General features: G+C 35.4%; 2 protein-coding genes across 2 annotated transcripts; both read right to left on the minus strand.

The window, feature by feature from the left end:
• Nucleotides 1-2,530: 2,530 nt before the first annotated feature.
• On the minus strand, nucleotides 2,531-3,583 carry LOC100808786 (beta-glucuronosyltransferase GlcAT14B). Its single transcript, XM_003540857.2, has 3 exons — nucleotides 3,052-3,583; nucleotides 2,846-2,921; nucleotides 2,531-2,742 (listed from the first exon to the last, which is right to left on the minus strand). The coding sequence occupies exons 1-3, from the start codon at nucleotides 3,566-3,568 to the stop codon at nucleotides 2,601-2,603; spliced, it is 735 nt and encodes a 244-aa protein (XP_003540905.1). The 5' UTR covers nucleotides 3,569-3,583; the 3' UTR covers nucleotides 2,531-2,600.
• Nucleotides 3,584-17,592: 14,009 nt separating this feature from the next.
• LOC102660198 (uncharacterized) lies at nucleotides 17,593-18,192 on the minus strand. Its single transcript, XM_006593012.1, has one exon. It carries the CDS (start codon nucleotides 18,190-18,192, stop codon nucleotides 17,593-17,595), a length of 600 nt encoding a protein of 199 aa, XP_006593075.1.
• Between the last annotated feature and the right edge of the window lie 4,615 nt (nucleotides 18,193-22,807).

Below are 22,807 nucleotides of genomic sequence, written 5' to 3' on the forward strand. Positions count from 1 at the left end.
CAAACTTCCAAGAACTCAAATTAGCCAAGAACACATTTCTATGTGTATGCATCGTCTGTGAACAACTATATTCATCCCAATAACAAAAACAATATAGTATAAGGTGGAGTTTTCCTTACATATTCAAGTTCAAGTTTCTAGCTTTTGGAAAGAAGAGAGAAAAAATAAAGAAGCTTTTTTGTCAAAGAACTAAGCTTTGCTCCACCCAACCAGCAATCTACACTAATAGAGCACAAAATCAATCCCAAACCAAACTCCAATTTAGATTTTGAATCAAAACTCAGCATACCATGGGTTATCTCAATAGGGATGTTAATGGGAGAAACAAATGGATAAATAACTGAAAATTATGTGTCTGAATACACAGCGGATGCATGTTTATATAGGTTGATTACATTAACTGTACATAAATAAATGTCAAAAAGTTCCTTGTCGAGAAATGAGCGATGATCATAAGGGAAAAATTTGAGTTGTACATTGTTCACTAAACATTTGTCTTTGGGGACAATGGGTCCACCAAGTAATTATAGTTCAAGAGATTCATCTATCAGACATTGGATACCATGTTAAAATAGGAAAAACAAAAGGATACGTGATTGAAAATCATGTGCTTGAACACACACCAGATGTGTGTTTATATATGTTGATTACATTAATTATACATAAACAGATGATATTTTGTTTCTTCTAAATCAAATATTATGTTCCTAGAAATCACTATTATTAATAAATCAGACTACTAATTCTTATTTTCGACAAGGGATAAAAATATGGAATAAAAGAGAAAATAGCGAAGAAAAAAACTTATCATCACACTCAGAAAACTATCCAAGGATGCTAAGATGGAAGGGATCTTTCTCTTGAGAGAGTATGTTGAGGAGGAAGAAATGAAACTATATATGAGAATAAATATTTTTTAGAGTGGTTATTCAAAATTTTAAGGGTTCAAGGGAAGAGTTTTAATTAGAACCCTTTTGGTCTCTTTCTCTCACAAAGCTCATTTCTAAACACGCCACTCTTCTCACTTAATTTCTCAAGCCTAATACCAAGGCCTAAAACATAAAAGAAGCAACCAAGCTCATTCAAAACATGTAGCGCATTACTAAAAAAAGGTCTTTTACATCGGTTTTAATGGCCTTTCTACATCGGTTACGACGCGTGGTGATAACACAGTGTCGTTGAATACCGACATCGATTAGAGAACCGTCTTTGAAAGGCGAATTTTCTACATCGGTTGTGTAGCTCAACCGATGTAGAATGTAAGTTTTCTACATTGATTCTAAGGTCGAAACCGATGTTGAATGATAGGGTTTCTACATCGGTTATCAATCAACCGATGTAAAATGGGTAATAATGACAAGGTTTCTACATCGGTTATAAGTTAACCGATGTAGAATTTGAAGGATTTCTACATCGTTTATTACTGAACCGATGTAGAATGAGTAGGAATTGCAAGGTTTCTACATCGGTTATAAGTCAACCGGTGTAGAATTTTAAGGGTTTCAACATCGTTTACCACTCAACCGATGTAGAATAATGAATTTTTTTCAACATCGCTAGAGGATTTCAATCAACCTAAGGACATTGGGAGTATTGTTGTACTACAACAGTTATATTTGTTACAGCAAAACAAAAAAGTGTCAATATCAGTTCAATATTTGATGCTAAGCAAAATATCATTAATCCTGCAGGATATACCCTCCATCTAACTCCCTTATTTTGATAGAAACATGATGAGCCCTACCAAAGGCCAGCATAAGTGGTATAACAGCATATAGCAAGAATATGCTGTTGCACTATACTCATCGAACTGGCAGAAAAAATCATCTTGCTATTAACAGAAAACTTAATGTATCCTTCCAAAAAGCTGTTTCCTTTTATTAAAGTTGAAGCAAAATCCTGTAAAGTGAGCTTGTCCCCAAAATATGGTGTATACACCATTAAATTTTAGTAAGTAAAGATCACAATGCACTTTAAAATAAATAAAGTGTGCATACACCCTTGCTTGCTTTAGAGACAAGCTCACCTTTGAGGAGCCTTGTCCAAGCCTCCAAGATGAAAAATTTAAGTACCAGAAATATTCACACCTTTCTAGGTGTCCTATGCAAAGTCACCCAATGCAAAATCAGATGCTACATCACCAAATTTGTCCAGTTCCAAGAACAGATTCCAAACAGAGCAAAGCGGTCATTTGCCTCTTTAAGAAAATTAGTGTAATTATTAGGTTCACTTTTACCATTACCTCACACAGGTTTTACCCCTAGTGTCCCGATAAAGTACATTTCCAGCTAAGTCATGCATTAAGAATAAAAAAAACATTACAATTGAAACTAACAATTAGAGAAATCACGAAACGCCCAGAACTAGTCATGGTGCATACAATCTCTTCAAAACCTTAATTGTCTTACAATTTCTTCACATAAAGCTTCCTTTTAATAAAGAAAGCCCTGCGCAAGCCAGGATTCATACCTTGCCAAAATTAACAAAAACCTCTACACAAAAATAGAATACCTTCCCACTGAACCACATAAAACCAAAAGTAAACACGGGAAACAAACTTTATTTCCTTCCCCTAAAAAGAAAGGAAGCCAAAATCAATATTAACAGACAAGAAAAGGATCTTCACCTGTGAAAAGCTTGAAAGTCGTTGGCCTACTCCTCCTCTGCGTAATCCAAAACACATCTTGCTTCTTATTCATATACAAACCCGGATCAACGATGATCGGCCTCGCACGCTGATGACTAATCATCACAAAAACCCAATCACATAAATCACCAAAACAAAACCCACACACAAAATCAAAATCAAAATCAAAACAACACCATCATAAAAAAAAAAACTCACTCTTTCCATCCAATGTCACTCGTATGATCACTGAAATTCAGATCCCGCGGCAGGTACGAAAACGTATGCAGCAGATCTAACCATCAAAAAACAAGAGAGAAAAAGACATAAGCAAACAAAATTATAGAGACAACTGTTAACCAGTTACATACTCAGGACTCGAATTCGAGAATGAGACAACTGATTAAGCTGAAACAACCTCGTACCATCTTGTGTGACAAGTGGGTAATCGGAGGCGCTGAGATTGATGAACCAGTCCCAATCCCCAAGCTCCCTCAACAGAATCGCGGCGGCGTGAAGCATGTTTGCGACCATGGTGGGTCCCCTGTACGTGACGAGATTCGCCTTCTTTATAACCCTCACATTCCCGAACCGCTTGAACAGCGCGTGGCCCTCCACGAACCTCACCAGATCGGAGCGTTCCTCCGGCGAGGATTCGAGGTCCAGGTGGACCACGTAGCGGTTGTTGGGGTGGTAGAGGGCCAAGAGGACGCGGGTGACGGCGGCGCCGTCGCCCTTTGAGCCGGAGACGAGGTAGGAGAGGCGCGGCGGAGGGGGGAGGGAGGAGACGACGGGGAGGGGGCGGAGCTTGGATTCGACGAAGACAGAGTAGGAGGCGGCGGTGATGGAGCGGTAGAAGGGGAGGATGGGGGTTCCCTCCGGGGAGGTGAGGGTGGCGAGGAAGAGGGAGCAGATCTTCCTGAGCCCCAAAAGCAATGTCATTCTCACAATTTTTTTTATTGATCTAGGGTTGTCCAAGCTTTCGCCCAATTAAAATGTGCCGCGTCAGCAACAAAAAGTGGAAACACAATGTTTTCAAAGGCGGTTTTGAAAAAATGATGTAGTAAAGCATATTTAAAGTCGTTTGTGAGGAAACCGCTTTTAAAAAGTTACAATTATTTACAAAATTGCCACCACTTTCCTTATTACATCGGTCTTTATATAACCGACGTAAAACCACTGTCGTAAAATGCTTTTTTTCTAGTAGTGGCGTAACCTCATCCAAAGCACATAAGCAAACTTAATTTACTAATTATCATCAATTAACTAGTAAATAAAATAAATAAAATTCAGTTTTATCTGTTATTTTTAATTAAATATTTAATCATACAAATAAGAAAATACAACGTTATACTTCTTCCCATAAGAAAATTTTTGTCTCTAAAACATTCACTTACATGACAAAAGATTGGGATACTACTTGTATTTGTAAACTATAAGGATATGTTTGGTTGTCAAGAAGGAGAAAGAATTCAAAGAATTTCTTTTATTATTTAATGAGTCTCACACTTATTTTATTTTACTTTAATTTAAATATTTTTTTATTTGTTTTATTCCTTTTCACTCCATCTCATTAGATGACGAAAATTGTTGAAAGAAACATTTGGATAAGACCGGTGGATACCATGTTGGAAAAAAATTGTGGATATGACTAATCGGATTATGTATCAAAGACCGTTTTTGAACCTTTGTACTCCCGGGGACAAGTAAGAATAAAATACAAACCCCTCCACTAATGAGATTCTTCCCTTTGAGATGGATAAGGATGACACGCAATGTTTTATTTCACCAAATAACTAAATAAATATTGTTGTTGTCTGCTCTCCCAATACAATATATTAGCTAGAAAGATGCTGGAGTGGTAGATGAATTCGTTATTATATCACAAATCATAATATCAAACTTAATTAAAAGAATGATGTTTTTATTTATTTTATTTTGTTTTAATTACAGATTATAAATTCTTAATTTTTTTATTTTAATTTGAGTTGCATTTTAAACATTTCCGTTGTAAATAGTTAAATAACTATTTATTGTAACTTTTTTTAACTATATAGAAATAAGCATTAATTATATGTAATGCACAAACTAAAATACTATATATTTATTTAATTTTTGTTAAAATATTTTTTAATATTTATATATTATGATAATATGTATTTTTAATATCTTACAAAAAACTAACATATATTACATTATTATGTTAAATATAAGAACTAAAAAATAATTTTTAACAAAAACAGACATATTTTAAGAATTAAAAAAACATTTAATCCATAAAATAAATAATCAGTAACTAAAATTATAATATATTTTTATGGCATTAATATTTATAATATAATTAATATAGTACAAAATGCGTAACTTTGTTTATATGCTTCGTTTAAGGCTAATGCTTTTTTTTAGCTCACGTTTAAGGCCACTACTGGCAACTTTATTAAAGGGAACTTTAGCATAAGTTCCATACTTTGATTTGATTCACTTGTTTTTTTTTTATATGAATATTTTAAATTTTATTGATATGGATCAAGTAATGAACATATTGTCCAAACTTGCTCCCAGTTTTAAATTAAATCACTAAATTGGAAAAGGTGACCCTTATTACTTCATAAACATAGTATATATATAGTTTGCAGCACTGTGGCTGTTACGCCAGATGACGTGAAGTTCAAAATATACCGTCATAAAATAACAATGCATAATTACATCAGTTAGCACTTTCATAGTTTCATATGAGATATGCATGAAATCTTGGAATACTGTAAGGTACTAGTTATAGATAAAAATATAAATGATATCCCAGAAGACACAGATGAAGGACCCTTAATCCCTAATAGTCAATATAGGTCCTTGTCACACAGCACGTTGCTATTCTTTTGTGAAATTGTACAAACTCTTTTTATTTTTATAATCTTTACGGAAACTTCCTTACAAGAAAATAAAGTACCATATTTTTAGTCCATAAAATAAAGTACCTCATTTTATCACAATTTAAATCTTTAATCTTCAAAAAAAGTTTGACCAGTTTTAGTCTAACAATTTTTTGTTTGTTTGTGTTTTTATTCGTATAGCTAACTGAGATGTTAAACTTAATTAATTATTATATCTACATAAGTAAATTTTACTTGAAGTTTTTCTAACCACTAGATTGATCATTCAATTTTATAATAACCGTTGGATTCAACTGAATTTAATGCTTCTAATTAATGTTAATTATATATATAATTTTAAAAATTAAATATAAATTTTTAAAATTCTAATATTTTAGTAATATTTTTATGATACAACTTTCTTTTAAATTAGAACTAAGGATAAAATTAAATAATATTTTTTCAAAATTTTTAATATTTTTATAGATGTTAATAAAAATATACTATTACTTTTTTCTTACAAATAATTAGTTTTCAAATAAATTTTATATTTTTATTTTATTTTATTAAAATCCTAAATATTTTATAGATATATAAATATATATTATATATCATATTGATACTTATTCTCAAATTTATTAAAATTTTAAAATTGGTTACTATAAAAAAATTCTTATGAATAATTAGTTTTCAAATGAAAATATGTTTTATGTTTTCTATTTTATTTTATTAATATATATATATATATATATATATATTATTAACATTGAATATCATATTAATACTGATTCTATACTTTATTTAATTTTTAAAATTGGTTACTATCCAATATATTTTATAAAAAATAATAATTGAAAGTACTAATTTTATAAATATGTAGTTAAATAAAGCATAATCAATAATTTTTTATTTTAATTAATAACTAAGGATATATATTAAGAAATAAATTATTATCTATTTAAAAAAAGTATAATTTTTTTTAGTTAGTAAAATATATCTTATAGAAAATTTGAATTAATTCATAGATATTTAGTTAATTTTAAAGTAGTATTTTCAAATAAAATAACAGATTGATTTTCATATATAACTTCACTTTAAATGTTTTATATAAACTTGCGTCAACTATGTTAATGATAATTAATTTGCGTTTTTCTTGTAGTATAAAAAACAAAGGAAGATTTTTTCAGGACTAACACTGCTCAAACCTTTTTTAGAACTAAGAAACATACACATTGAAAAAGTAAGGATCCATTTTCTTAAGATATCTTTAGTGTCAATTGTCAAGTCACCATTTATTTAAGAAAAAAAAATATTTTATCAGGTGGATGCCACCTTAGACTAACATTCCATGTGGTATAAGTCATGTGAATGTCAAATCATTGTCTAGCAATCAAAATTAATAGCAGGAACCGGGGATGGAAATAAGTTAGATTAGACTATAATTGGCTTGGCTTGAGTTAGGCGTTGGTTAAAAGTACATCACTTGAGCTTGACCTTGTCTTGTTTACTTGTCAAAGTGTTATGTTTCTTAATTATTTTAATTAAATGTAAATGAATACAAAAGTTAAAAGTTGTATCTTAGGTGCTAGCAGGACATGTTCTGCGAAGTCTACATCTGATGTTTCAGACGATAGCAAGATAAAATCATGATCCGATACAACATTAAAGTTGACATTTAAAACTTCATTTAATACTGTGTGTCTAAGATCTATTTTGTAGAGACATTCTCCTAGGATTTGTAGAATCCCATGAAAAATAGATGAAGCTAAGCTCTAAAATTTCTCAATTGCTATAAAAAAAAAGAACTATGTTGCATAGACCTGCTCTAACACAAAAGGAAGTGATTTCTTATTGAAATGTTCAATACGCTAGTTATGAAGAATGGTTTCTCAGCATGAAGAAGTACATGCATTAATGCACACATTTAATGTTGCAATGACCATTTTCTTTATACACAAGCTTAAAGAGAGAAAATATATCCGTCTAGAGACAACACATACTTAATTGAAGGAGGTCTATAAATACCAGAAGCTTTGAAGACATTATATATGATTTGAAGCACTCATTATTTTCATTATTTTTGTAAAAAGCTCTCTGTGTATATTTTTGTAAAGTTTAGTAAAGCTCTCAAAACATTATGTTCATCCTAAGAGAAAAGACTAAGTACTGAATTTGTTTATCCGTTTGTAAGATCATAAAGTGTTAGTCATTCTACAATCAAATCAACAAATCCTCTTCTGATTTATGTTAGAGACTTGACAAGACAAAGAATACTAGATGTATAACAAACTTGGTATAAAGCTTGAGTTAAGTATAAAAATTGAAAAAAATAGGAACTTAAAACATAATTAACTCAATTTTTTACGAGGCTGACATAAAAAAGGCTTAGATTCAACTAGCACTAGGTCTCAACCCTCGTGATGCCTAAATTCAAATTCAAGTTTATCTATTAACTTATTGTACATTAAATTCAAATTATACATAATTCAGAATTTATTATTCCATGTACTCTATATATATATCTATTGTATACTCACAATTAATATTAAATAAAACCCTTGATTTATCCTTTCTCCATATGGTATCAGATTAGTCTATAACTCACAGTCCTTTTTTGATCCTATCCATGGCTTCTTGATGTAAGCTCTATTGGAGCTCGTAGGCCTAGGATCTTCTTCATCAATGGATTCCTTTGCTTCTTGGATGATGAATGACAACGAAATGGAGAAGGAAGAGAGAGAGGAGACGCCACTTCAAGGAGAAGATGAGTCTAGAAGAAGCTCACCACCATAGGAGGCCATGGATAAGAGCTTGGAGGAAGAAGGAGATGAATGAAGGGAGAGGAAGAGAAGAGCACAAAATTTTGTGCTCTAAGAGAGTTCTGAAATCTGAAGTTTAATTTTCAAATGATCAAAGTTGAAAAAATGCACACACATGATCTCTATTTATAGCTTAAGTGTCATACAAAATTGGAGGGAAATTTGAATTTCAATTCAAATTTCACTTGAATTTGAAATTGAATTTGTGGAGACAAACTTTGGAGCCAAAATTTCACTAATTATGATTAGTGAATTTTAGTTATGGTTCAGCCCACTAATCCAAGATCAATTCCAAGATTCTCCACTAAGTGTGCTTAGGTGTCATGAGACATGTAAAGCATGAAAGACATACACAAAGTGTGACTATATGATGTGGCAATGGGGTGTAGTAAGCAAGTGCTCACCTCCCCCTCTAAAATTTAATTGGATTGGGCTTCTACCAGTTCAACTAAATTTTATTTCCCAACACACACATCAAATATTCACTTAGTGCATGTGAAATTACAAAACTATCCCTAATACAAAAACTAGTCTAGGTGCCCTAAAATACAAGGGCTGAAAAATCCTATATTTCTAGGGTACCCTATCTACATTATGGAGCCCTAAATACAAGACCCAAAATTAATGAAACCTTAATCTAATATGTACAAAGATAAGTGGGCTCATACTTAGCACATGGGCCCGAAATCTACCCTAAGGCTCATGAGAACCCTATGGCCTTCTCTTGCATCTTTGGCCCAATCTTCTTGGAGTCTTCTATCCAATGCCCTTGGGGGGGGTAGGATTGCATCACTTCCTCACTTGTGGAAATACCCATTACATCCACCCTTCTCATTAAACTCAGATCCACCAATCACCACACTTGGCACACTCAAATCACTCACCTTTTTCAAGCCCAAGATCTCTATGGATACATCACTGGCGACACTCCCTATTCTCCTCAACCATTGGTGAAAGAGATCCAACTACTGTCAATTTTTCCTAAACTCATTGGTAATGCTAGGATCACTATGTGTTCCTCGCCCTTCTTAGTTCTTGTGATCCTGGTGATCAAATTGTAATGACCTCTGTCACTTCTTCAACTATTGCATGGATGAGGTTAAACAAACACTACACAAACAAATCTCACAATCATATTATGTCTTTGAAAAAGTGTCTTTCATTTGTCACCAAAGACACCTCTAGCATCAACAGTTATCTTCATTCAATCTTACTCATAGCGAATAAACTTTCTCTTATTGGTCATCCCATCGATGACCTTGATCTTGTCATTATTGCCCTTAATGGCCTCAGCCCATCATTTCGTGAATTCACAACCATAATTCGCACTAAAGACACTTTTTTACTATTTGATGAATGTTCGAACTCCAGGATAGTCTCGAACTTTATCGGAAAATGTATCGAGTCGTTAAAGTAATAATAAAATAGTAAGAAACCAAGTATCAAACTCAGGGAACTTGTTTCATTCGGTGAAGTTTCATTTAGCAAGCAGACATTGATATAAAGCCATGCAAATAGAATGAAATCAAGATGTATATGTTGTAAATATAAAATAACTATAAATACGCTTATCAAAACGGGAGAGAAAGCAGATGATTAAAACGTTGGGTCCTTCTACTGAATGCTTGATGTAATTAAAAGATTTTTCTCTATTTAATGTTATTTCTGTGTTTTATGCTGAGGACTAAAATACCAAACACCGATTCCTCGCGTGAATGGACTAATTCTAATTAAACCTTGTTCTCGGATGTCTCATCGAACTTAGCCTAACCAAACAACATTACAATCACAGCATAACAAAAACTAAAACCCTGCACTTTATGTCTAGCAATGCAGTTATCTAGCCCTGCTCTATCCAGTTCTAAGGATTAATACATTTTCCAATGATAAAAATCCTAACTTTACACACAAATGGGTGATCAGACCAAAAGCATGCAATAATTAAGTGTAGATAGAAGCAATGAACACATAAAAAACTTTAAATAGATAGTTAAGAATTTACATCAAGTTTCAGCAAAATTTCCCAACAAAGATACTTAAACTTCCATCACAAGGCAGCACCTTTCAGCTACAAGATGAGGGTTTAAGAAGAAAATAACAGATTATACAGTGGTGGGGATGTCTCCTCCACCTCTAGGAACCTAGAATTTACTTCTAAACCTAAGATCCTCTTGAAAGCTAAGGTTTTTGGCTTCCTTGCTCTGTTTTGCGCCTCTGTTCTGCTCTCTACATTCCAATCCACGCTCTATTCTCCTCTCTCTTGATTTTTCCAACTTTAGCCTAAAAAGGGCTTTCTGTCCTCGAAGGATCACTTAGCGCCATTTTCGCACTTAGCGCGAGTTAGTGAAAATCCGCTGAGCAAGCTGGGCGCACTTAGCGCAGGAAGAGACAAACGCCTCGCTGAGCGAGCTGATGACGCGCTGAGCGCGCAGATGCTTCTTAGATTCTCCTCCAGATTCTCCCTTCTTGCTAAACGGGTTGAGTGCCTCGTTTAGCGCATGATTCTCGCTAACAGCACAAGCCTCGCTTAGCGAGACACCAGCTGCAAGCCTTCACAAATTTCATCTTTTTTACCTGAAATTGAAGTTGAAACACATTAAATTCACAATGTTGGGCATTTCTACTAAACAAAATTAAACTAAACCTAAAAATATGTACAAACCTACAAAAAGAACCATAAACTGGGGAAAAGATAAACATTTTATAAAACTTTTCTATACAAAAGTTAGTCGTAAATGACGACTAACAAACTCCCCCAAATTTTCAGTTTTGCTTGTCCTCAAGCAAAGAAAGAACAGTTCACTTGTCCTTAAGTGACAAAATCACAGTGGTTATTCAAAATAGTGTTTGTTTCCAAGCATTCAATAACATGACACTAGTGGCATACAATGCTTCAATCAATAGCTTTTCACAAGATATACATCTTTTCAAAAATATGAACATGATAATTAGGCACACAAGTGAAATAAGCTAGCAAGCAAGCAAGACAAATATCAAGGAAGATTCATCAAGCCAAATCCTCACGGTCACTGTTTCTCTCAAGCACAAGTGTTTAGGCTATTTATCAATCAACAACCAACACAAGTCTCAATCTTTGCAATTCATCTCATGCCATACAATCACAAACACACAAATTGAACCCGAAGGACTTTTCTTGGCTTGTAATGAGGCTGGGATGCGAAAAAAGTATGGTTTTTCTAGGATGCAAAAATCTTAAGTTTTAAGAGAGCATTCATTCTTAGATAAACCTTTTCTCTTTTATTCTAGCTTCTATTACTTGCCTTTCAGCATTTAGCTTCACTTAGCTTTGACAACAACACACACTTAGCTTTTATTTTTGAAATTTCTTTCTTCTTCTTTTTTGTTTTTTTTTTTTTATTTTAGCAGCTTTTACTTGCTGCTTATTGATTTTGCTGTGTGTGCTATCATCTTCTTACCACAATTGTTGTTACCCAATAAACTCCCCCAAATTTGGGACAAATTTGCCTTGAACTATGATGCTTTCCTACAACCTAAGACAAGGTAGATGGAGATTACAATTTATAGGCTCAGTCAATCAATCAAATTTTCAGCTCAACATGGGTGCAAGGGATAATTCATTCATGCATAAGGTAAGCTTTTTGGCTAAGTAGCTATTTCAGTCAATCATTGTTGGATCAAGTGGCCTCAGAATAATTAAGAAGGGGGGGTTGAATTAATTATTCCTAAACCTTTACTAATTAAAAATTTACTCTTCTAAGACTTTTACTAAGTTGTTAAGAGAATAAGGGGTAGAAGAGAAACTTAACAGAAAGTAAAGGCGGAAATTAAATGCACAGCGGAAATTAAAAGAGTAGGGAAGAAGGAGACAAACACACAAGAGTTTTTATACTGGTTCGGCAACAACCCGTCCCTACATCCAGTCCCCAAGCGACCTACGGTCCTTGAGATTTCTTTCAACCTTGTAAAAATCCTTTTACAAGCAAAGATCCACAAGGGATGTACCCTCCCTTGTTCTCTTTGAAACCCTAGTGGATGTACCCTCCACTAGAAATGATCCACAAGAGATGTACCTTCTCTTGTTCTCAGTCAAACCCAAGTAGATGTACCCTTTACTTGTACCACAAAGGATGTACCCTCCAATGTGTTAAGACAAAGATCTTAGGCAGTTAAACCTTTGATACTTTGTGAATGGGGATACAAAAGAATTCTCAGGCGGTTAGTCCTTTGAACACTTTTGTATAAGGGAATGGGAAGAATCAAAAGAATTCTCAGACTGTGTCTTATTGAATTCTTTGACAAGGGAGAAGGGAGACACAAAAGAATTCAAGCGGTTAGTCCTTTATTCTTTTGGAAAAGGGAGAAGAGAGACACAAAAAGAATTCAGGCGGTTAGTCCTTGGCGAATTCTTTTTGGCAAAGGGAGAAGAGAAAGAAAAGATGAATAACACAAGTTTTCAAGGATAGAAAACCAGAAAACTTTTGGAAAGCTTTTGGCACAAAGAAGAAGAAGAAGTTCAAAGAGATTCAGGGCTTGTAAAAGATTGATTGAATAAGTGTATTGAAAAGCAAATCAAAGCCTTGCTTTTATAGGCTCTTCATGTCTGGCCAAGAGGACCATTTAGAAGAGTTATAACTTTTAGAAAAACTTAAAAACCAATTTGAAAAAGTCAAAAACTATTTGAAGAGTTACATCTTTTGATTTTATTCAGAAACAATAACTGGTAATCGATTACCAAATCAGTGTAATCGATTACACAAAGCTTTTATGTGAAAAGATGTGACTCTTCACATTTGAATTTGAATTTCAACGTTCAAATGCACTGGTAATCGATTACCAAAACATTGTAATCGATTACAGCTTTTTGAAATTAATTGGAACGTTGTAAATTCAACTTGAAAACTTTTTCAAAACAATTTTGCTACTGGTAATCGATTACAGCAATCTGGTAATCGATTACCAGAGAGTAAAAACTCTTTGGTAAACATGTTTTGAGAAAAATCATGTGCTACTCAATTTTTGAGAAAAAAAAACTTTTCATACTTATCTTGATTAAGCCTTCTCTTGATTCTTGAATCTTGAGTCTTGAATCTTGATCTTGATTCTTGAGATCTTGAACCTTGAATCTTGATTCTTGACTCTTAACTTTCCTCTTGAAGTCTTGAATTCTTCTTGATTTTATCTTGAACTCTTGAATTGTTCTTGATTCTAACTAGATCACTTGAGTTGTTCTTTGAGCTTTTTGTCATCACCTTTGTCATCATCTTTTGTTATCATCAAAACACCTTTGAATCACCTTTGATTCACCATGAAGCTTTGCTTCTAAAATCATGGCCTTCATCATCTTCAAACTCATGCATTCATTTAGTAATAAGAGATTCATGCAAAAATCGGTACTCAAGTTGTTCTCTCACATTTAAAGATCACACACTCACCGGGTTGTGGCTAGTGATTACCTTCACAATCAATCTATCAAACCAACTAACATTTTCAACCAAGCACCTAATCCATGTTCTTTCTCTTCTAATTACTGAATACTTATTCAAAGCATATGATTTATGCATTACAATTCACTCAATTCATGCCATTGATTAATCCAATTCATTCAACAAACACATTTTCAAATCAAACCAAACAACCACTGCAATATCAATCAAACTGCAAACTGTTCAACAAGCTTTCAAAATTTACTAACTAAAAACTATACTAAAAACATAAACTGAAAATAAAATGTATCTAAAGTAGGAAATAAATGAAAATCCTGTCAATAATCATCCTGAGCTGGTGTCTGCTCATCCTAGGCTGGTGCAGGCTCGCCATGAGGTGAGAAGGGAGCATCATGGGCTGGCTGGGGTGTCTCCTGATCTGTAACAGGCCAAGCATCCCAGGTGCTCTGCGCTGTAGTCATATCAGCTGCATAATCCGCATTAGCAGCGCCATCCTCCTCCCCAGAGACCTCCAAAACTGGTGAAGTGATTGGTGAGGTTCGTGCAGTAGCCTCTAGAGTGGCCTTGCGGGCGACCTTTGGCTCTGGCTGAGGCTCTTGGGCTGCGGAAGCCTCACCTCCCCCCAAAGGAGAAGGTTGGACTCCTGGCCAGGCCACCTGTGCCATGAAATCCTCCATACTGATGATAGGTCGATGTTGATCCGAGGCGTGAATACTCTGCATCACCAGGCATAAGCCACGGTGGATGCTCTGCAACATAGGCACTGTGACCTCGGAGCATTGACACTGTGCTGGAATTGAGGATGGTGGAGTAGAGGTGCCAGTCTGAACTGAAGAAGATAAAGAGGGAGCTGGTGTGGTAGAAGGAGCAGGAGCAGGAGGAGCAGCTGAAGATGAACCCTCAGATCCCCTCGCCCGTGCCTTGCGGGTCCCTAGAAATGCGATTGTGGGATCATACAGGTTCCAGCAATTCTTCTTTATGTATGCCAAATTAATGGTAGGGCTGAGGGACTCGAAAGTCAGAGAATTTGAGACTACTTCTCGGGCCACGCAGAGTACGGAAATGAGGGTTGGAAAGCCAAGCCTCGAGTAGTTAGACTAGGCCATCTGAGAAATCTGATGCGAGATGAGGAAGCCCACGTCCATGTCCATCTTTATAACTAGCCCATAGACTAACCTCACCCTGTCCATATTCAAATCGGACGTATGAGAAGTGGGGGCGAGGTTGGAGTATGATAACACACTCTAAGTCTAGGCCAGCGTCGTCATATCCTTCCTTAGGAGCTTCCAGGGCGCTCTTTTAGCATTTAAAATAAATTTGCGCCCTGGAATACAGAGCTTGGAAGCAAGCTCCTAAGGATTTGTCCGCGTCCTGCAGAAAATGGCATATGAGGGGTACTGCTCCCCTGGATAAATGACTAGTGGTGTCTCCAGAAAGGCATTCGGTGATGCTGCATCGAACTTAATCAACCTCCCTCGAACTCGAACCTATTTTGGTGATTTGTCTTCTGGATCATACAGGTTCAAGTAAAACTCCTTGACCAAGGCTACATCAATGTTCCCGTCCATGAAATGGGTCAAGACCTTGTGCCAGTTTCGCCTGATCAACTCCCGGCAGAATTCGTCATATTCTGTGACAAAGAGATTAACATTCCTCTCCGGAAGGATGTTCCGGGAGTGAATGTTCTAAGAATAACATTCCAGGCCCCCTCAAAAGTGAATCTGGTAGTATCATAGGGCTCTTGGGGCCGGGATGCCGTGGCTTTCCTCTTCCTAGAGGCCATCTGTATTAAAAATGGTCATAGGAATCAAGTTAGACAGGTTTTTATCTCAACTGAAAGTAGAAAAATAAAACTGAAAAACAGATTGGGCGCTTAGCGAGACTGACTCGCTTAGCGCGCCTTATTAAAATTAACTCATGCGCTTAGCACAACAGATGCGCGCTTAGCGCGTCAACATAGAAACATAACTCTGGCTAAACGAGACACCCTCGTTAGCCTGACAGACCACAGTGGCTAAATGAGCAGGGCTCACTAATCCTTATTCTCAAACAAAGAGATAATTGCACTTAGCACGTAGGGCACGCTTAGCGCGACACACTAAACAGGATTAGCACCAGCTGGTGCTTAGCCCAAACAGACCTCTGGAACATAATTGGCTTAGCGAGTAGGCTCGCTAAGCCCAATTCCAAAAATAAATAAAACAGAGAAGAAATTGCACTTAGCGAACAGGGCTGGCTTAGCGCATGAACAAAAACTCAGGAAAACACAAGTGCCTTAGGCTTAGCGAGACAAACTCGCTTAGCCCAGACTTATTTAGCCAACAATGGCTGAGTGGCTTAGCGAGAGAGCTCGCTTAGCCACCAACAGAAGATAAAAAGACTCTAAGAGTTTGACCTACACAAGCTAACTCGCTAAGCGTGGCATGCCAGATTAGTGAGTTCATACGAACTCAAAAGCACAAACTGGAAATTTAAATACTCGCTAAGCCCAAGTACAGTGGCTTAGCAAGTTCATACGAACATTCAACATATGTACAAAAATGATGAACACGCTTAGCTGGACAAGACCAACTAAGCGAGTTCATCCAAAAACCCAGAAAATCAACAGAAACTGATGAACTCGCTTAGTGCACAGGTGAGCTTAGCGAGCACATCAAAATTTCCAGAAAACTTTGGGCTTTTCAGCCCCCTACCATAGGCCTCTATTAGGCCTTAAAACCTAATCAAAACAACACAAAAGCATGTACATTGTGTGCAAAAATAAACCCCTAACAGCTTGCTTACTAAACTAATCTAACAACAGCATTGCAAAGCATACAATCAAAACTTTAAAATGGCTACAGTAAGGCATCTATCCTAAAGTTTAGAACAAAATTAAAGTGTAAAGTTGGGAACACTTACTTTGATTGCAGAATGTAGAAGCAACGAGGAAGCACAGATGCAGAGATCAAAATGGAAGCACAAAGCAGAGATTCTAGATGCTGAGAGAAAATGTGTATGTAAATGCACAAAAGAAAACTGCCTAAGGCAGTTAAGCCTTATTTTTGGCAGTTTCGATTGTCTCGCTTAGCACGGGTCACTCGCTAAGCGAGCACTCAATGACTTTTGAGTTTTCAGAATTCAAACTTGCGCGCTTAGAAGGCAGACTCACTCAGCCTATTTCAAAAATATGACATTCCAGAGAAGAAATCGGGCTTAGTGCGAAGGGTCGCGGTTAGCGAGTTATGCAGCTCTGATTGGTCTGCAACTCTCGCTTAGCGGGCCATGGGCCGACTTAGCAAATAAAATGCTTCTTGATGCAGTAGTGGAGCTCGCTTAGCGAGAGACTCTCGCTTAGTGCAATTCCAAACCCGAGAGGGATTTAGGCTTAGCGAGCTGACCAGCTGGGCCCAATTCACATTAATGGTCCAACAGAGAGGAAATTGCGCTTAGCGAGAGGCAGTTGTGCGCTTAATGAGATGAATCGCTTAGCCCAATTCCAAAAGATAAAATTCTAGAGAAGTTTTTGGGCTTAGCGCATAGGGCTCGCTTAGCGAGACCCCTTCGGCCAAAGAATAGGGGTTGATGCGCTTAGCGTGAGAAGTGCCTCAGCGCGTGAAGGATCATTCGCTTAGCGCACAGGGTTCGTTGAGCGAGTGGATGACTGAAAAAATTTTGAGTTATTTTTCATCCACAACTTCCAAAGAAGCTTGATCAACCCTATTTAACAATGCAAAACATGCTGATTAAATCATTCAACAAAATCACAAACAAGTATTTCCAAACTAAATGCAATGAACATAAAATTAGAAAGGACTGGGTTGCCTCCCAGTAAGCGCTCGTTTAACATCATTAGCTTGACGCATCTAACTCTATGGGTCTGGATCAAATTTGGTTCCCACCTTCAGAACCTCTTCACCAAACTCCTTCACCTGCAAACAAACATTCTGGTCCAACAATTGCTTTTCTTCATCAAATAGATCAAAACTGATCTTTTGATCTTCAATGCCCATTTCTAACTTCCATTTTCCCATGTCCACCAAACAGCTTGTGGTTAACATGAAAGGACGTCCCAAAATCAAGGGGATCTCAGCATCCTCTTCAATGTCCATGACAACGAAATCAGCCGGGAAAGTGAAGTGCTTAACTCGGACCAAAACATCCTCAATCACTCCATATGGCCTGGTAATGGAGTGGTTTGCTAACTGCAACGTCATTCTTGTTGGCATTATTTCCAGCTCTTCTATCCTTCTACACATGGAGAGCAACGTCAAATTAATACTTGCTCCCAAATCAATGAGAGCCTTACCAACAGAAACTGCACCGATAGAGCAAGGAATGGTGACACTTCCGGGATCCTTGTGCTTGGGTGGAAGGATGCGTTGAATCGCTGTGCTAAAATTTCCTTCCACAACAATAGTGTCACTATGTATGTATTTGCTCTTTTTGGTGAGCAGATCTTTCAAGAACATAGAATTGTAGAAGCAAGCTTCATGATGTTGAATCAAGATTGATTCAAGGAGTTTTGACGATAACAAAGATGATGACAAAAAGCTCAAGAGAATGAGTTCAAGATTGAATCAAGAACACTTCAAATTGGATTTCAAGATTTAAGAATCAAGTTTTAAGATTTAAGTTTCAAAAATCAAGAATCATGAATCAAGAATAATCTAGTTGAAGATTCAAGAATCAAGAAAAGATTCAATCAAGATAAGTACTAAAAGGTTTTTCAAAACATTGAGTAGCACATGAATTTTTCACAAAACCTTTTATCAAAGAGTTTTTACTCTTTGGTAATCGATTACCAGTTTATTGTAATCGATTACTAGTTTATTGTAATTGATTACCAGTAGCAAAAATTGTTTTCAAAAAGCTTTCAACTGAATTTACAACATTCCAATTGATTTTAAAATGGTGTAATCGATTACAATGATTTGGTAATCGATTACCAGTTTGTTTGAACGTTGAAATTCAAATTCAAATGTGAAGAGTCACATCCTTTCACAAAAATGCTTTGTGTAATCGATTACAATGATTTGGTAATCGATTACCAGTGATAAGTTTTGAACAAAAATCAAAAGATGTAACTCTTCCAATGGTTTTCAAGTTTTTCTACAGGTTATAACTCTTCTAATGGTTTTCTTGATCAGACATGAAGAGTCTATAAAAGCAAGACCTTAACTTACATTTTACGACACATTGAATACAATCATTACAATCTTTTACAACCTTTGAATCTCTTTAAGCATCTTCTTGAATTTATTCTTCTTCTTCCTTTGCCAAAAGCTTTCTAAAGTTTTTTGATTTTTCCAAACCTTGAAAACAAAACTTGTGCTATTCATCTTTTTCATTCCATTCTCCCTTTGCCAAAAAGAATTCTCCAAGGACTAACCGCCTGAATTCTTTTTGTGTCTCTCTTCTCCCTTTTCCAAAAGAACAAAGGACTAACCACTTTAATTCTTTTGTGTCTCCCTTCTCCCTTGTCAAAGAATTCAAAACGACACAGTCTAAGAATTCTTTTGATTCTTCCCTTTCCCATAAACAAAAGATTTCAAAGGACTAACCGCCTAAGAATTCTTTTGTTTTCCCATTCACAAAGTTTCAAAGGACTAACCGCCTGAGAACTTTGTCTTAACACATTGGAGGGTACATCCTTTGTGGTACAAGTAGAGGGTACATCTACTTGGGTTGTTGTGACTGAGAATAAGAGAGGGTACATCTCTTATGGATCAGTTCTAGTGGAGGGTACATCCACTAGGTTGTTCAAAGAGAACAAGGGAGGGTACATCCCTTGTGGATCTTTGCTTGTAAAGGAATTTAAGTTGGACCTTGTGGCCTCAATAACTTACGAAGGGGTGAATTAATTTTCCACTAACAAACTTTTAACCCCCTTCTAAAAGAGATAGGCTCAGAATGCAGAAGAAGCAGCAATCAATTTAATAATGTTCTTTAAACATGCAAGACACAATTGATTGCAACAAAATAAATAAGATAAGGGAAGAGAGAATGCAAACACAATTTTATACTGGTTCGGCCACTTCCCGTGCCTACGTCCAGTACTCAAGCAACCCACTTGAGATTTCCACTATCTTTGTAAAATCCTTTACAAAGTCTGAACCACACATGGACAACTCATCCCTTGTGTTCAGATGCTTTAAAACAAAAGACTTATAGTCTCTTAGCCAATCTCATTGAATAAGAAGAATGGAAGAAGAATTCTCTCTTCAAGAGAAGAATATTACAATGAAGATCATGTAAGAATCCTTATAGATTTTGCAAGTGTTTGGCCAAGGATTTCTTTTGAGAGAGCATTTGACAATGAAGTTCTTTTGGAATCTCTCTCATTGTCTTTTGAGAGGATAAGACATTTTTGTCAAGCAAAACTCTCTCAATATTTTGAGAGGATAAAACATTTTTAATCAATCAAAACTCTCTGTAAAATTCGTGCCCAAGTCACCTATTTATAGGCCTTTGATGACCATTCATAAATCTAATGAAAAGATGTGACTGTTGGCAGATTTTCTGAAAACTTTCCACTGGTAATCGATTACAATGTTTGTGTAATCGATTACACAGTTATAATTTGAAGGGTTATGACTTTTGAATTTCAATTTCCAAAGTTCCATTGCTGGTAATCGATTACAGACATATGGTAATCGATTACATGTTGAAAATTCAAATTCAAAACCTTTTTCAACAGCTATTTCTCAACCCTGTCTTCTGGTAATCGATTACACTTCCTGGTAATCGATTACCAGAGCCTTGCATGTCTTGAAAGCACTTTGTTTTAAGGCAAGGCTTGGTCTTTAGTGAATCTTGAAACAAGGCTTTGTTTGTTGAAGCAATCTTAAATTATTCTTGAAGCAAATGCTTATCATTTGAAGCAGCCTTGTTAGATTCTTCTTTGACATCATCAAAATCATGTTTACATACATTCACACTTTACAAGGTTGAAAAGAAATCTCAAGGACCGCAGGTCACTTGGGGACTGGATGTAGGCACGGGTTGTTGCCGAACTAGTATAAAACTCTTGTGTTTGTCTTCTTCTTCCCTACACTTTTTATTTTCCGTTGTGCACTTTAATTACCGCTTTTGCTTTTGGTTAAGTTTATATTTATGTTCTTTACTTTCTTAACAACATAGTAAAAACCTAAGAAGGGTAGATTTTTAATTAGTAAAGGTCTAGTAATAATTAATTCAACCCCCCTTCTTAATTATTTCGAGGCCACTTGATCCAATAAGTGGTATCAGAGCAGGTTTCTTGTAGAAAGTTTAACCACTTCAAGATTCATGGCCTCTTTAAATTCCTTTTTTTTCAAAAGTATTTTCAGGAACAGGTCAAATCTGAAGTCATTTCAAGATTATGATGAAGACCAAGTCAATTTGTGTCTCATGAAAAAATCTCATGAAGACAACAAAGAAGAATCTGTAAGAAAGAAGTGGTACATCGACAGTGGATGTTCCAAGCATATGATAGGAGGTGTATCCAAATTTACAACCATTTCCCCTAAGAAAAGTGGACACGTTACATATGGTGACAATAATAAAGGCAAAATTACTGGGGTCGGTAAAATAGGTACGAATTCCTCTACCCCCATTGAAAATGTGTTACTTGTAGAAGGTTTAAAGAATAGTTTATTTAGTGTTAGTCAATTATGTGATAAAGGGTATAAAGTATCTTTTGATTCTGAAAAATGTGTTATCAAGCATGAGCATGACAAAGATATTGAGCATATAGGTTTCAGAGGAAATAATGTTTACATGCTTGATTTAAAAAAAATATGAAAATGATAGATGTTTTCTAAGTAAAGATAATGATCCTTGGTTATGGCATAAGAGAATTACTCATATTAACATGGATCATCTAAATAGATTAATCTCAAAAGATCTAGTTGTTGGTTTACCAAAATTAAAGTTTGAAAAAGATAAATTATGTGATGCATGCCAAAAAGGTAACAAACAAAAGCATCTTTTAAATCCAAAAACATTGTCTCTACCACTCAACCATTACAATTATTGCATATGGATGTATTTGGACCCTCTAGGGTCATGAGTTTTAGTGGTAGTTACTATGCTTTAGTAATTGTTGGTGATTATTCTAGATATACTTGGACATTATTTCTTACTCATAAAAATGATGCATTTCATGCATTTAGAAGACTTGCCAAAGTTATCCAAAACAAGAAAAATCTCAAAATAATCTCCATTAGAAAGTGATCATGGAGGTGAATTTGAAAATAATGATTTTGAAATGTTTTGTGATGAACATGGCATAGAACACAACTTTTCTGCACCTAGGACACCCCAACAAAACAGAGTAGTAGAAAGGAAGAATAGATCTTTAGAAGAAATTGCTAGAACCCTTTTAAATGACACACCACTTCCAAAATATTTTTGGGCAGAAACAGTAAACACCGCATGTTATATTATGAATAGAGCTTTAATAAGACCCATTCTTAAGAAGCCCCATATGAACAATTTAATAATAGAAAACCAAACATTTCTCATTTACATGTTTTTGGATGTAAATGTTTTGTCCTAAACAATGGTAAAGAAAGTCTAGGTAAATTTGATGCTAAGGCAGATGAGGGCATCTTCCTTGGTTATTCCCTATATAGCAAAGCCTTTAGGATATACAACAAAATAACCATGACAATTGAGGAATCAATACATGTTACTTTTGATGAAACTAATATTACCTCTCCGAGAAAGGAATTTCTTGATGATTTTGCAGATTCTTTGGAAGATACACACAATGAAGAAAGAAATCTAAAAAGGAAGAGAGATGAAGAAAACAAGGATGATCAAAATGACACAACCCAAGAAAATGACAATCTTCCCAAAGAATGGAAAACTTCAAAAAATCATCCTCTTGACAACATCATCAGAGATATCTCAAAAGGGGTAACAACTAGACATTCTCTTAAAGCTTTATGCAATAATATGGCTTTTGTTTCGTTAATAGAACCTAAAAACTTTAAAGAAGCCATTAGAGATGATCATAGGATAATAGTTATGCAAGAAGAATTAAATCAATTTGAGAGAAATGATGTGTGGGAATTAGTAGAGAAACCTTCAAACTATCCA

The sequence above is a fragment of the Glycine max genome, chromosome 12, assembly GCF_000004515.6.
Source record: "Glycine max cultivar Williams 82 chromosome 12, Glycine_max_v4.0, whole genome shotgun sequence".
Lineage (NCBI taxonomy): Eukaryota > Viridiplantae > Streptophyta > Magnoliopsida > Fabales > Fabaceae > Glycine > Glycine max.